The sequence below is a fragment of the Callionymus lyra genome, chromosome 13 (genome assembly GCF_982586985.1).
Source record: "Callionymus lyra chromosome 13, fCalLyr1.hap1.1, whole genome shotgun sequence".
NCBI classification, from domain to species: Eukaryota; Metazoa; Chordata; class Actinopteri; order Syngnathiformes; family Callionymidae; genus Callionymus; species Callionymus lyra.
The window spans coordinates 3,542,904-3,560,249 of record NC_141830.1 but is presented as its reverse complement, the minus strand read 5'-3'; the positions used below and the strand labels follow the sequence as shown (position 1 = coordinate 3,560,249).

The following is a 17,346-nucleotide window of genomic DNA, read 5'->3' as shown; positions in this document are numbered from 1 at the left end:
GTGTCATTATCTTCAGAGTCCACTAGATGGTAGTGATGTGTCGATGAAGCTTCATGAAACAGTGTCATTATCTTCAGAGTCCACTAGATTGTAGTGATGTGTTGATGAAGCTTCATGAAACAGTGTCATTATGTTCAGAGTCCACTAGATGGTTGTCATGTGTTGATGAAGCTTCATGAAACAGTGTCATTATCTTCAGAGTCCACTAGATGCTAGTGATGTGTCGATGAAGCTTCATGAAACAGTGTCATTATCTTCAGAGTCCACTAGATGGTAGTGATGTGTCGATAAAGCTTCATGAAACAGTGTCATTATCTTCAGAGTCCACTAGATGGTAGTGATGTGTTGATGAAGCTTCATGAAACAGTGTCATTATCTTCAGAGTCCACTAGATGGTAGTGATGTGTCGATGAAGCTTCATGAAACATTGTCATTATCTTCAGAGTCCACTAGATGGTAGTGATGTGTTGATGAAGCTTCATGAAACAGTGTCATTATGTTCAGAGTCCACTAGATGGTAGTGATGTGTTGATGAAGCTTCATGAAGCAGTGTCATTATCTTCAGAGTCCACTAGATGGTAGTGATGTGTTGATGAAGCTTCATGAAACAGTGTCATTATCTTCAGAGTCCACTAGATGGTAGTGATGTGTTGATGAAGCTTCATGAAACAGTGTCATTATCTTCAGAGTCCACTAGATGGTAGTGATGTGTCGATGAAGCTTCATGAAACAGTGTCATTATGTTCAGAGTCCCCTAGATGGTAGTGATGTGTTGATGAAGCTTCATGAAGCAGTGTCATTATCTTCAGAGTCCACTAGATGGTAGTGATGTGTTAATGAAGCTTCATGAAACAGTGTCATTATCTTCAGAGTCCACTAGATGGTAGTAATGTGTTGATGAAGCTTCATGAAACAGTGTCATTATCTTCAGAGTCCACTAGATGGTAGTGATGTGTTGATGAAGCTTCATGAAACAGTGTCATTATCTTCAGAGTCCACTAGATGGTAGTGATATGTTGATCAAGCTTCATGAAACAGTGTCATTATCTTCAGAGTCCACTAGATAATAATAATAATAATAATAATAATAATAATAATAATCTCTATTTATATAGCGCCTTTGTAGACCAAGGTCATATTGATATGTTGATGAAGCTTCATGAAACAGTGTCATTATCTTCAGAGTCCACTAGATAGTAGTGATGTGTTGATGAAGCTTCATGAAACAGTGTCATTATCTTCAAAATCCACTAGATGGAGTAACACAGGTAAAGAGTGTGATTACAGATGAGGAGCAACACAGTAATGCAGCTTCATCCTTAGATTGACCAGCTTGACCTCTGACCCCTGATATGTCGAGCATCTTCAGATCAAGAAGAAAATTTAGAGACGTTTTCAGTGTAATCCTGGGTTGTGTAATTTTCTATGATCATGTAAGAGTGTGTGTGTGTGTGTGTGTGTGTGTTGATGCTGGGATGTGTCATCAGTGTGTAGGAGGACGACACAAACAATTATTCTCATCCAATCAGACGTTTGCTCAACTGTTTCTGTGATGAAGAGACGATTGTTGTGTAATTCAGTCTCCAGATGGAAACCATCGAGTCATGTTCTCTCAGACTCTGATGGTGGAGAAAACACTCGTCGCTGCAGGATCGATCACTGCCTTGATTGATTGTTTGATGATCGATCACTCCCTTGATTGATTGATTTATGATCGATCACTGCCTTGATTGATTTATGATCGATCACTGCCTTGATTGATTTATGATCGATCACTGCCTTGATTGATTTATGATCGATCACTGCCTTGATTGATTGTTTGATGATCGATCACTCCCTTGATTGATTGATTTATGATCGATCACTGCCTTGATTGATTTATGATCGATCACTGCCTTGATTGATTTATGATCGATCACTCCCTTGATTGATTTATGATCGATCACTGCCTTGATTGATTTATGATCGATCACTGCCTTGATTGATTTATGATCGATCACTGCCTCGATTGATTGATTTATGATCGATCACTGCCTCGATTGATTGATTTATGATAGATCACTCCCTTGATTGATTGATTGATGATCGATCACTCCCTTGATTGATTGTTTGATGACCGATCACTCCCTTGATTGTTTGATGACCGATCACTCCCTTGATTGATTGATGATCGATCACTCCCTTGATTGATTTATGATCGATCACTGCCTTGATTGATTGATTTATGATTGATCACTCCCTTGATTGATTGATGATCGATCACTGCCTTGATTGATTGATTTATGATCGATCACTGCCTTGATTGATGATCAATAACTCCCTTGATTGATTGATTTATGATCGATCACTGCCTTGATTGATTGATTTATGATCGATCACTGCCTTGATTGATTGATTAATGATCGATCACTGCCTTGATTGATTGATTAATGATCGATCACTGCCTTGATTGATTGATTTATGATCGATCACTGCCTTGATTGATTGATTAATGATCGATCACTGCCTTGATTGATTGATTGATGATCGATCACTCCCTTGATTGATTGATGATCGATCACTGCCTTGATTGATTGATTTATGATCGATCACTCCCTTGATTGATTGATGATCGATCACTGCCTTGATTGATTGATTGATGATCGATCACTCCCTTGATTGATTGATGATCGATCACTGCTTTGATTGATTGATTGATGATCGATCACTCCCTTGATTGATTGTTTGATGATCGATCACTCCCTTGATTGATTGATGATCGATCACTCCCTTGATTGATTTATGATCGATCACTGCCTTGATTGATTGATTTATGATTGATCACTCCCTTGATTGATTGATGATCGATCACTGCCTTGATTGATTGATTTATGATCGATCACTCCCTTGATTGATTTATGATCGATCACTGCCTTGATTGATTTATGATCGATCACTCCCTTGATTGATTTATGATCGATCACTCCCTTGATTGATTTATGATCGATCACTCCCTTGATTGATTTATGATCGATCACTGCCTTGATTGATTGATGATCGATCACTGCCTTGATTGATTGATTTATGATCGATCACTGCCTTGATTGATTGACTTATGATCGATCACTGCCTTGATTGATTGATTTATGATCGATCACTCCCTTGATTGATTGATGATCGATCACTCCCTTGATTGATTGATTGATTTATGATCGATCACTCCCTTGATTGATTGATTTATGATTGATCACTCCCTTGATTGTTTGATGATCGATCACTCCCTTGATTGATTGACTTATGATTGATCACTCCCTTGATTGATTGATTTATGATCGATCACTCCCTTGATTAATTTATGATTGATCACTCCCTTGATTGATTGATTTATGATCGGTCACTCCCTTGATTGTTTGATGATCGGTCACTCCCTTGATTGATTGATTTATGATCGATCACTCCCTTGATTGATTTATGATCGATCACTCCCTTGATTGATTTATGATCGATCACTCCCTTGATTGATTTATGATCGATCACTCCCTTGATTGATTTATGATTGATCACTCCCTTGATTGATTGATTTATGATTGATCACTCCCTTGATTGATTGATGATCGATCACTCCCTTGATTGATTGATTTATGATCGATCACTCCATTGATTGATTGATGATCGATCACTCCCTTGATTGATTGATTTATGATCGATCACTCCCTTGATTGATTGATTGATTTGTGATCGATCACTCCCTTGATTGATTGATGATCGATCACTCCCTTGATTGATTTATGATTGATCACTCCCTTGATTGATTGATTTATGATCGATCACTCCCTTGATTGATTTGTGATCGATCACTCCCTTGATTGATTGATGATCGATCACTCCCTTGATTGATTGATTGATTTATGATTGATCACTCCCTTGATTGATTGATGATCGATCACTCCCTTGATTGATTGATTTATGATCGATCACTCCCTTGATTGATTGATTGATTTGTGATCGATCACTCCCTTGATTGATTGATGATCGATCACTCCCTTGATTGATTTATGATTGATCACTCCCTTGATTGATTTATGATCGATCACTCCCTTGATTGATTGATGATCGATAACTCCCTTGATTGATTGATTGATGATCGATCACTCCCTTGATTGATTGATTGATGATCGATCACTCCCTTGATTGATTGATGATCGATCACTCCCTTGATTGATTGATTTATGATCGATCACTCCCTTGATTGATTGATTGATGATCGATCACTCCCTTGATTGATTGATGATCGATAACTCCCTTGATTGATTGATTGATGATCGATCACTCCCTTGATTGATTGATTGATGATCGATCACTCCCTTGATTGATTGATGATTGATAACTCCCTTGATTGATTGATTTATGATCGATCACTCCCTTGATTGATTGATTGAGAATCATCATCAGAATAGTTTTGTTGTTTTGAGTTGAAAACCTTTAAATATTGTCATTCAAATCAAAGACAATAACGTGAGAGAACAACGTTCATTGATCACAATCAAAGATCAATAACATGTATTTATTCATTATTTTTAAGGTGTCGTGTGTATCGTCCAAATGTATTTGAATTAAAATAAAATACAAAAATAAGAATAATATAATTAGAAGAAATGAAAGATTGAAAATATGTCAGATAAATATCAAATATGACAAAATATATTTTATTACATTAATTCAGTCAATTACAAAATTACAAACGCAATAAACACAAATGATAATTGTTTATTGATAAACACCAATCATTTATCAATAAATAAACATTCATTATTTGTGTTTATTGATAAACACAAATGATTAATGTTTATTGATAAACACCAATAATTAATGTTTATTAATAAACATTAATTATTGGTGTTTATCAATAAACACAAATGATTATTGTTTATTGATAAACACCAATAATTTATCAATATATAAACATTAATTATTTGTGTTTATTGATAAACACAAATGATTAATGTTTATTGATAAACACAAATAATTAATGTTTATTAATAAACATTAATTATTGGTGTTAATCAATAAACACAAATGATAATTGTTTATTGATAAACACCAATAATTTATCAATAAATAAACATTAATTATTTGTGTTTATTGATAAACACAAATGATTAATGTTTATTAATAAAGACAAATTATTAATGTTTGTTTATTAATAAACACAAATGATTAATGTGTGTTAATAAACACAAATGATGAATGTTTATTGATAAACACAAATTATTGTTTATTAATAAAGACAAATTATTAATGTTTGTTTATTAATAAAGACAAATGGTTGATGTTAAATAAACAAAAAATATTAATGTTTATTAATAAACACTATTGTTAGCAAAGTTGTCGGAAATTAATTAAAAATATTCGATAAACAGTTGATTTGAATCAAGTTTCGAGGGAAATATTTAAGGAAAATCTAGAATCTCGTTGACGAAATATATGAAATAAATAAATAAATAATAAAAGAGTATAAAAGTTGTGAAAAGTGTCATGAACTGAGAATAAGTTACGTTTTTTTCATCTGGAAAAATAAAGTCAGAGTTGTTATTAATTTCTAAAATATAAATGTGCTGAATATTTAAACGTGTTATAACAACAACAATCGCACAACAGCGACATCTCACAGTGACTCACACTAAACTGAGTCATTAAATGAACACAAATGTTTTTTTTCCATTTATTGAAGAGATATTTTGCTGACATTCAAGAATCATATCAAGCGAGGAGATCAAGATGAAGCTCTTTCTTCCATGCGTTGGTTCAGCAAGAACGACATTGGCGCCACCCAGAGGCCGGACTGAGGTACTGCTTCAGATGAGAAGTTTCCATGTGCAAAAGTTCGTAAGAAGATCATTTGTCTTCGTTGTAGAAGAAGGTGTAGTAGAAAAGTGCACTGATGGCCAGAAGAGCCACTGAGAGCATCATGTTCCTGCGGTTCTCACCTCGCAACACCTGCAGCTCCTTATCTGGACAGAAACTCTTATCAGAACATGTAGTTCATCTATAATTATAATTAAACTTGTTATTATAACATCTTTCACTTGTAGTTCATCTATAATTATAATTAAAGTTGTTATTATAACATCTTTCACTTGTAGTTCATCTATAATTATAATTAAAGTTGTTATTATAACGTCTTTCACTTGTAGTTCATCTATAATTATAATTAAACTTGTTATTATAACATCTTTTACTTGTAGTTCATCTATAATTATAATTAAACTTGTTATTATAACATCTTTCACTTGTAGTTCATCTATAATTATAATTAAAGTTGTTATTATAACATCTTTTACTTGTAGTTCATCTATAATTATAATTAAAGTTGTTATTATAACATCTTTCACTTGTAGTTCATCTATAATTATAATTAAACTTGTTATTATAACATCTTTCACTTGAAGTTCATCTATAATTATAATTAAACTTGTTATTATAACATCTTTCACTTGTAGTTCATCTATAATTATAATTAAACTTGTTATTATAACATCTTTCACTTGTAGTTCATCTATAATTATAATTAAACTTGTTATTATAACATCTTTCACTTGTAGTTCATCTATAATTATAATTAAACTTGTTATTATAACATCTTTCACTTGAAGTTCATCTTTAATTATAATTAAACCTGTTATTATAACATCTTTCACTTGTAGTTCATCTATAATTATAATTAAACTTGTTATTATAACATCTTTCACTTGTAGTTCATCTATAATTATAATTAAAGTTGTTATTATAACATCTTTTACTTGTAGTTCATCTATAATTATAATTAAACTTGTTATTATAACATCTTTCACTTGTAGTTCATCTATAATTATAATTAAAGTTGTTATTATAACATCTTTCACTTGTAGTTCATCTATAATTATAATTAAACTTGTTATTATAACATCTTTCACTTGTAGTTCATCTATAATTATAATTAAACTTGTTATCATAACATCTTTCACTTGTAGTTCATCTATAATTATAATTAAACTTGTTATTATAACATCTTTCACTTGTAGTTCATCTATAATTATAATTAAACTTGTTATTATAACATCTTTCACTTGTAGTTCATCTATAATTATAATTAAACTTGTTATTATAACGTCTTTCACTTGTAGTTCATCTATAATTATAATTAAACTTGTTATTATAACATCTTTCACTTGTAGTTCATCTATAATTATAATTAAACTTGTTATTATAACGTCTTTCACTTGTAGTTCATCTATAATTATAATTAAACTTGTTATTATAACATCTTTCACTTGTAGTTCATCTATAATTATAATTAAACTTGTTATTATAACATCTTTCACTTGTAGTTCATCTATAATTATAATTAAACTTGTTATTATAAGATCTTTTACTTGTAGTTCATCTATAATTATAATTAAACTTGTTATTGTAACATCTTTTACTTGTAGTTCATCTATAATTATAATTAAACTTGTTATTATAACATCTTTTACTTGTAGTTCATCTATAATTATAATTAAAGTTGTTATTATAACATCTTTCACTTGTAGTTCATCTATAATTATAATTAAAGTTGTTATTATAACATCTTTCACTTGAAGTTCATCTATAATTATAATTAAACTTGTTATTATAACATCTTTCACTTGTAGTTCATCTATAATTATAATTAAACTTGTTATTATAACATCTTTCACTTGTAGTTCATCTATAATTATAATTAAACTTGTTATTATAACATCTTTCACTTGTAGTTCATCTATAATTATAATTAAACTTGTTATTATAACATCTTTCACTTGAAGTTCATCTTTAATTATAATTAAACCTGTTATTATAACATCTTTCACTTGTAGTTCATCTATAATTATAATTAAACTTGTTATTATAACATCTTTCACTTGTAGTTCATCTATAATTATAATTAAAGTTGTTATTATAACATCTTTTACTTGTAGTTCATCTATAATTATAATTAAACTTGTTATTATAACATCTTTCACTTGTAGTTCATCTATAATTATAATTAAAGTTGTTATTATAACATCTTTCACTTGTAGTTCATCTATAATTATAATTAAACTTGTTATTATAACATCTTTCACTTGTAGTTCATCTATAATTATAATTAAACTTGTTATCATAACATCTTTCACTTGTAGTTCATCTATAATTATAATTAAACTTGTTATTATAACATCTTTCACTTGTAGTTCATCTATAATTATAATTAAACTTGTTATTATAACATCTTTCACTTGTAGTTCATCTATAATTATAATTAAACTTGTTATTATAACGTCTTTCACTTGTAGTTCATCTATAATTATAATTAAACTTGTTATTATAACATCTTTCACTTGTAGTTCATCTATAATTATAATTAAACTTGTTATTATAACGTCTTTCACTTGTAGTTCATCTATAATTATAATTAAACTTGTTATTATAACATCTTTCACTTGTAGTTCATCTATAATTATAATTAAACTTGTTATTATAACATCTTTCACTTGTAGTTCATCTATAATTATAATTAAACTTGTTATTATAAGATCTTTTACTTGTAGTTCATCTATAATTATAATTAAACTTGTTATTATAACATCTTTCACTTGTAGTTCATCTATAATTATAATTAAACTTGTTATTATAACATCTTTCACTTGTAGTTCATCTATAATTATAATTAAACTTGTTATTATAAGATCTTTTACTTGTAGTTCATCTATAATTATAATTAAACTTGTTATTGTAACATCTTTTACTTGTAGTTCATCTATAATTATAATTAAACTTGTTATTATAACATCTTTTACTTGTAGTTCATCTATAATTATAATTAAACTTGTTATTATAACATCTTTTACTTGTAGTTCATCTATAATTATAATTAAACTTGTTATTATAACATCTTTCACTTGTAGTTCATCTATAATTATAATTAAACTTGTTATTATAACATCTTTCACTTGTAGTTCATCTATAATTATAATTAAACTTGTTATTATAACATCTTTCACTTGTAGTTCATCTATAATTATAATTAAACTTGTTATTATAACATCTTTCACTTGTAGTTCATCTATAATTATAATTAAACTTGTTATTATAACATCTTTCACTTGTAGTTCATCTATAATTATAATTAAACTTGTTATTATAACGTCTTTCACTTGTAGTTCATCTATAATTATAATTAAAGTTGTTATTATAACATCTTTCACTTGTAGTTCATCTATAATTATAATTAAACTTGTTATTATAACATCTTTCACTTGTAGTTCATCTATAATTATAATTAAACTTGTTATTATAACATCTTTCACTTGTAGTTCATCTATAATTATAATTAAACTTGTTATTATAACATCTTTTATTTGTAGTTCATCTATAATTATTATTAAACTTGTTATTATAACATCTTTCACTTGTAGTTCATCTATAATTATTATTAAACTTGTTATTATAACATCTTTTACTTGTAGTTCATCTATAATTATTATTAAACTTGTTATTATAACATCTTTTACTTGTAGTTCATCTATAATTATAATTAAACTTGTTATTATAAGATCTTTCTTTTACTTGTAGTTCATCTATAATTATAATTAAACTTGTTATTATAACGTCTTTCACTTGTAGTTCATCTATAATTATAATTAAACTTGTTATTATAACATCTTTCACTTGTAGTTCATCTATAATTATAATTAAACTTGTTATTATAACATCTTTTACTTGTAGTTCATCTATAATTATAATTAAACTTGTTATTATAACATCTTTCACTTGTAGTTCATCTATAATTATAATTAAACTTGTTATTATAACATCTTTCACTTGTAGTTCATCTGTAATTATAATTAAACTTGTTATTATAACATCTTTTACTTGTAGTTCATCTATAATTATAATTAAACTTGTTATTATAACATCTTTTACTTGTAGTTCATCTATAATTATAATTAAACTTGTTATTATAACGTCTTTCACTTGTAGTTCATCTATAATTATAATTAAACTTGTTATTATAACATCTTTCACTTGTAGTTCATCTATAATTATAATTAAACTTGTTATTATAACATCTTTTACTTGTAGTTCATCTATAATTATAATTAAACTTGTTATTATAACATCTTTCACTTGTAGTTCATCTATAATTATAATTAAACTTGTTATTATAACATCTTTTACTTGTAGTTCATCTATAATTATAATTAAACTTGTTATTATAACATCTTTCACTTGTAGTTCATCTATAATTATAATTAAACTTGTTATTATAACATCTTTCACTTGTAGTTCATCTATAATTATAATTAAACTTGTTATTATAACATCTTTCACTTGTAGTTCATCTATAATTATAATTAAACTTGTTATTATAACATCTTTCACTTGTAGTTCATCTATAATTATAATTAAACTTGTTATTATAACATCTTTCACTTGTAGTTCATCTATAATTATAATTAAACTTGTTATTATAACATCTTTCACTTGTAGTTCATCTATAATTATAATTAAACTTGTTATTATAACGTCTTTCACTTGTAGTTCATCTATAATTATAATTAAAGTTGTTATTATAACATCTTTCACTTGTAGTTCATCTATAATTATAATTAAACTTGTTATTATAACATCTTTCACTTGTAGTTCATCTATAATTATAATTAAACTTGTTATTATAACGTCTTTCACTTGTAGTTCATCTATAATTATAATTAAACTTGTTATTATAACATCTTTTACTTGTAGTTCATCTATAATTATAATTAAACTTGTTATTATAACATCTTTTACTTGTAGTTCATCTATAATTATTATTAAACTTGTTATTATAACATCTTTCACTTGTAGTTCATCTATAATTATTATTAAACTTGTTATTATAACATCTTTTACTTGTAGTTCATCTATAATTATTATTAAACTTGTTATTATAACATCTTTTACTTGTAGTTCATCTATAATTATAATTAAACTTGTTATTATAACGTCTTTCACTTGTAGTTCATCTATAATTATAATTAAACTTGTTATTATAACATCTTTCACTTGTAGTTCATCTATAATTATAATTAAACTTGTTATTATAACATCTTTTACTTGTAGTTCATCTATAATTATAATTAAACTTGTTATTATAACATCTTTCACTTGTAGTTCATCTGTAATTATAATTAAACTTGTTATTATAACATCTTTTACTTGTAGTTCATCTATAATTATAATTAAACTTGTTATTATAACATCTTTTACTTGTAGTTCATCTATAATTATAATTAAACTTGTTATTATAACGTCTTTCACTTGTAGTTCATCTATAATTATAATTAAACTTGTTATTATAACATCTTTCACTTGTAGTTCATCTATAATTATAATTAAACTTGTTATTATAACATCTTTTACTTGTAGTTCATCTATAATTATAATTAAACTTGTTATTATAACATCTTTCACTTGTAGTTCATCTATAATTATAATTAAACTTGTTATTATAACATCTTTTACTTGTAGTTCATCTATAATTATAATTAAACTTGTTATTATAACATCTTTTACTTGTAGTTCATCTATAATTATAATTAAACTTGTTATTATAACATCCTTCACTTGTAGTTCATCTATAATTATAATTAAACTTGTTATTATAACATCCTTCACTTGTAGTTCATCTATAATTATAATTAAACTTGTTATTATAACATCTTTCACTTGTAGTTCATCTATAATTATAATTAAACTTGTTATTATACATCTTTCACTTGTAGTTCATCTATAATTATAATTAAACTTGTTATTATAACATCTTTCACTTGTAGTTCATCTATAATTATAATTAAACTTGTTATTATAACATCTTTCACTTGTAGTTCATCTATAATTATAATTAAACTTGTTATTATAACATCTTTCACTTGTAGTTCATCTATAATTATAATTAAACTTGTTATTATAACATCTTTCACTTGTAGTTCATCTATAATTATAATTAAACTTGTTATTATAACATCTTTCACTTGTAGTTCATCTATAATTATAATTAAACTTGTTATTATAACATCTTTCACTTGTAGTTCATCTATAATTATAATTAAACTTGTTATTATAACATCTTTCACTTGTAGTTCATCTATAATTATAATTAAACTTGTTATTATAACATCTTTCACTTGTAGTTCATCTATAATTATAATTAAACTTGTTATTATAACATCTTTCACTTGTAGTTCATCTATAATTATAATTAAACTTGTTATTATAACATCTTTCACTTGTAGTTCATCTATAATTATAATTAAACTTGTTATTATAACATATTTCACTTGTAGTTCATCTATAATTATAATTAAACTTGTTATTATAACATCTTTCACTTGTAGTTCATCTATAATTATAATTAAACTTGATATTATAACATCTTTCACTTGTAGTTCATCTATAATTATAATTAAACTTGTTATTATAACATCTTTCACTTGTAGTTCATCTATAATTATAATTAAACTTGTTATTATAACATCTTTCACTTGTAGTTCATCTATAATTATAATTAAACTTGTTATTATAACATCTTTCACTTGTAGTTCATCTATAATTATAATTAAACTTGTTATTATAACATCTTTCACTTGTAGTTCATCTATAATTATAATTAAACTTGTTATTATAACATCTTTCACTTGTAGTTCATCTATAATTATAATTAAAGTTGTTATTATAACATCTTTCACTTGTAGTTCATCTATAATTATAATTAAACTTGTTATTATAACATCTTTTACTTGTAGTTCATCTATAATTATAATTAAACTTGTTATTATAACATCTTTCACTTGTAGTTCATCTATAATTATAATTAAACTTGTTATTATACATCTTCTCTACTTTAATATACTCACCCAGCTTCTGAACTCTCTCGTTCATGATGTTCATTTCATCTTCTAGTTCTTGTCTGTGGATCAGAGACAACATTTCAACTTTATTTAAAGTGTGTTTGCAAAGTTATATATAGTGATATATATATATATATATATACAGATATACATAGTTATATCTCAAGACACTCAGGTATAATAAAAGTTTCTATTACCCAATAATAATCTCATAGTAAAAGTATTTTATACAACTTTAATCTCGTAATTAATTATTTTATACGACTTTAATCTTGTAATTAATCATTTAATACGACTTTAATCTGGTAATTAATTATTTTATACGACTTTAATCTTGTAATAAAATATGTTATACGACTTTAATCTGGTAATTAATTATTTTATACGACTTTAATCTTGTAATAAAATATGTTATACGACTTTAATCTGGTAATTAATCATTTAATACAACTTTAATCTGGTAATTAATTATTTTATACGACTTTAATCTCGTAATAAAATATTTAATACGACTTTAATCTTGTAATTAATCATTTAATACAACTTTAATCTGGTAATTAATTATTTTATACGACTTTAATCTTGTAATAAAATATGTTATACGACTTTAATCTGGTAATTAATTATTTTATACAACTTTAATCTTGTAATAAAATATGTTATACGACTTTAATCTGGTAATAAAATATTTAATACGACTTTAATCTTGTAATTAATCATTTAATACAACTTTAATCTGGTAATTAATTATTTTAGACGACTTTAATCTTGTAATAAAATATGTTATACGACTTTAATCTTGTAATTAATCATTTAATACGACTTTAATCTGGTAATTAATTATTTTATACGACTTTAATCTTGTAATAAAATATGTTATACGACTTTAATCTGGTAATTAATTATTTTATACAACTTTAATCTTGTAATAAAATATTTTATACGACTTTAATCTCGTAATAAAATATTTTGTACGACTTTAATCTTGAAATTAATCATTTTATACGACTTTAATCTCGTAATCATTTTATACGACTTTAATCTCGTAATAAAATATTTTATATGACTTTAATCTCGTAATAAAATATTTTATACGACTTTAATCTTGTAATAAAATATTTTATACGACTTTAATCTCGTAATTAATCATTTTATACGACTTTAATCTCATAATAAAATATTTTATACGACTTTAATCTTGTAATAAAATATTTTGTACGACTTTAATCTTGTAATTATTTATTTTTTAAGACTTTAATCTTGTTATAAAATATTTTATACGACTTTAATCTTGTAATAAAATATTTTATACGACTTTAATCTTGTAATTAATCATTTTATACGACTTTAATCTTGTAATAAAATATTTTATACGACTTTAATCTCGTAATAAAATATGTTATACGACTTTAATCTCGTAATAAAATATTTTATACGACTTTAATCTTGTAATAAAATATTTTATACGACTTTAATCTTGTAATAAAATATTTTATACGACTTTAATCTCGTAATAAAATATGTTATACGACTTTAATCTCGTAATAAAATATTTTATACGACTTTAATCTTGTAATTAATCATTTTAAACGACTTTAATCTGGTAATTAATTATTTTATACGACTTTAATCTTGTAATAAAATATTTTATACGACTTTAATCTTGTAATAAAATATTTTGTACGACTTTAATCTTGTAATTATTTATTTTTTAAGACTTTAATCTTGTTATAAAATATTTTGTACGACTTTAATCTTGTAATTATTTATTTTTTAAGACTTTAATCTTGTTATAAAATATTTTATATGACTTTAATCTTGTAATTAATCATTTTATACGACTTTAATCTTGTGATAAAATATTTTAAACGACTTTAATCTCGTAATTAAATATTTTATACGACTTTAATCTCGTAATAAAATATTTAATACGACTTTAATCTTGTAATAAAATATTTTGTACGACTTTAATCTTGTAATTAATCATTTTATACGACTTTAATCTGGTAATTAATTGTTTTATACGACTTTAATCTTGTAATAAAATATTTTATACGACTTTAATCTTGTAATAAAATATTTGATACGACTTTAATCTGGTAATTAATTATTTTATACGACTTTAATCTTGTAATAAAATATTTTGTACGACTTTAATCTTGTAATAAAATATTTTATACGACTTTAATCTTGTAATAATATATTTTACACGACTTTAATCTCGTAATAAAATACTTTATACGACTTTAATCTTGTAATTAATCATTTTAAACGACTTTAATCTGGTTATTAATTATTTTATACGACTTTAATCTTGTAATAAAATATTTTATACGACTTTAATCTTGTAATTAATCATTTTATACAACTTTAATCTCGTAATAAAATATTTTATACGACTTTAATCTTGTAATTAATCATTTTAAACGACTTTAATCTTGTAATTATTTATTTTATACGACTTTAATCTTGTAATAAAATATTTTGTACGACTTTAATCTCGTAATAAAATCTTTTATACGACTTTAATCTCGTAATAAAATATTTTGTACGACTTTAATCTTGTAATTATTTATTTTTTAAGACTTTAATCGTGTTATAAAATATTTTATACGACTTTAATCTTGTAATTAATCATTTTATACGACTTTAATCTCGTAATAAAATATTTTATACGACTTTAATCTTGTAATTAATCACTTTATACGACTTTAATCTCGTAATAAAATATTTTATACGACTTTAATCTTGTAATTAATCATTGTAAACGACTTTAATCTCTTTATTAATTATTTTATAAGACTTTTATCTTGTAATTAATAATTTTATACGACTTTAATCTGGTAATTAATTATTTTATACGACTTTAATCTTTTAATAAAAATATTTTATACGACTTTAATCTCGTAATAAAATATTTTATACGACTTTAATCTGGTAATAAAATATTTTATATGACTTTAATCTCGTAACAAAATATTTTATACGACTTTAATCTCGTAACAAAATATTTTATACGACTTTAATCTCGTAATAAAATATTTTATACGACTTTAATCTTGTAATAAAATATTTTATACGACTTTAATCTTGTAATAAAATATTTGATACGACTTTAATCTTGTAATAAAATATTATATACGACTTTAATCTCGTAATCATTTTATACGACTTTAATCTTTTAATAAAATACTTTATACGACTTTAATCTTGTAATAAAATATTTTATACGACTTTAATCTCGTAGTAAAATATTTTATACGACTTTAATCTTGTAATAAAATATTTGATACGACTTTAATCTTGTAATAAAATATTTTATACGACTTTAATCTTGTAATTTATCATTTTATACGACTTTAATCTCGTAATAAAATATTTTATACGACTTTAATCTTGTAATAAAATATTTTATACGACTTTAATCTTGTAATAAAATATTTTATACGACTTTAATCTTGTAATAAAATATTTTATACGACTTTAATCTCGTAATTAAATATTTTATACGACTTTAATCTTGTAATAAAATATTTTATACGACTTTAATCTTGTAATAAAATATTTTGTACGACTTTAATCTTGTAATTATTTATTTTTTAAGACTTTAATCTTGTTATAAAATATTTTATACGACTTTAATCTTGTAATTAATCATTTTATACGACTTTAATCTCGTAATAAAATATTTTATACGACTTTAATCTTGTAATAAAATATTTTATACGACTTTAATCTTGTAATAAAATATTTTGTACGACTTTAATCTTGTAATAAAATATTTTATACGACTTTAATCTGGTAATTCATTATTTTATACGACTTTAATCTCGTAATAAAATATTTTATACGACTTTAATCTCGTAATAAAATATTTGATACGACTTTAATCTGGTAATTAATTATTTTATTAAATATTTTAATATTTTTAAATATTTAAATGGTTCTAACAGAAGCTTGTGTAGAATAAACGTTAAACATCAACAACTGATCAATAATGCAGGAGGTTGATCCAAAACACGTGTCTCTACACCTGTGCTCACCTGTCCCGCTCACACAGCATCTCCTTCCGGCTCCTCAGCTCCGCCCTCTCGATGTTGTCATGACAACGAGCTCGTCTCTCCTCCAGCCGGTCGATCTGTCACGTGACCAACATGTCAAACACGTGACCACAGTCGGCGGTTCGTGGCGCGAACATCTCACCTCGCTGGCGACGCTCGTGTTCTCGCGGCGTTTGTCCTTGTTTTTGGTCATTTTCTCGCGAGAATTGCGCTTTAAATCGAGACGCACGAACAGCTGCTGCGGCAGAAGCGCGTCTGCGGAAGTGTTTGAGTTTCTTCTTCTTCTGCGCTTCCCGTCGACGCGCTGCTGCCCCCTGGCGTCCGGAGGCGCGTCAGCAGATGACAGGTGCGCAGACTGACTGGTTTCTAATCGG

At 25.6% G+C, this 17,346-nt stretch overlaps 1 protein-coding gene across 2 annotated transcripts; it reads right to left on the bottom strand.

Moving 5' to 3' along the window:
• Window positions 1–5,687: 5,687 nt before the first annotated feature.
• Window positions 5,688–17,249, bottom strand: ccdc167 (coiled-coil domain containing 167). 2 transcript variants are annotated; one of them, XM_087805935.1, is made up of 5 exons: window positions 17,115–17,249; window positions 16,955–17,049; window positions 12,918–12,970; window positions 5,967–5,990; window positions 5,688–5,829 (listed from the first exon to the last, which is right to left on the bottom strand). In XM_087805935.1, the coding sequence occupies exons 1-5, from the start codon at window positions 17,163–17,165 to the stop codon at window positions 5,753–5,755; spliced, it is 300 nt and encodes a 99-aa protein (XP_087662061.1). In that variant the 5' UTR covers window positions 17,166–17,249; the 3' UTR covers window positions 5,688–5,752. The 2 variants fall into 2 exon arrangements, with proteins under 2 accessions (XP_087662061.1, XP_087662060.1); XM_087805934.1 differs by having other exon boundaries at window positions 5,688–5,990.
• Window positions 17,250–17,346: the final 97 nt, after the last annotated feature.

Coding starts and splice junctions, on each gene's coding strand:
- ccdc167 (XM_087805934.1), bottom strand. CDS start 17,165: ATGACCAAAAACAAGGACAAACGCCGCGAGAACACGAGCGTCGCCAGC. Junction 12,971..16,954: donor ATGCTGTGTGAGCGGGACAG/GTGAGCACAGGT, acceptor TCTGATCCACAG/ACAAGAACTAGAAGATGAAA. Junction 5,991..12,917: donor CGAGAGAGTTCAGAAGCTGG/GTGAGTATATTA, acceptor GTTTCTGTCCAG/ATAAGGAGCTGCAGGTGTTG.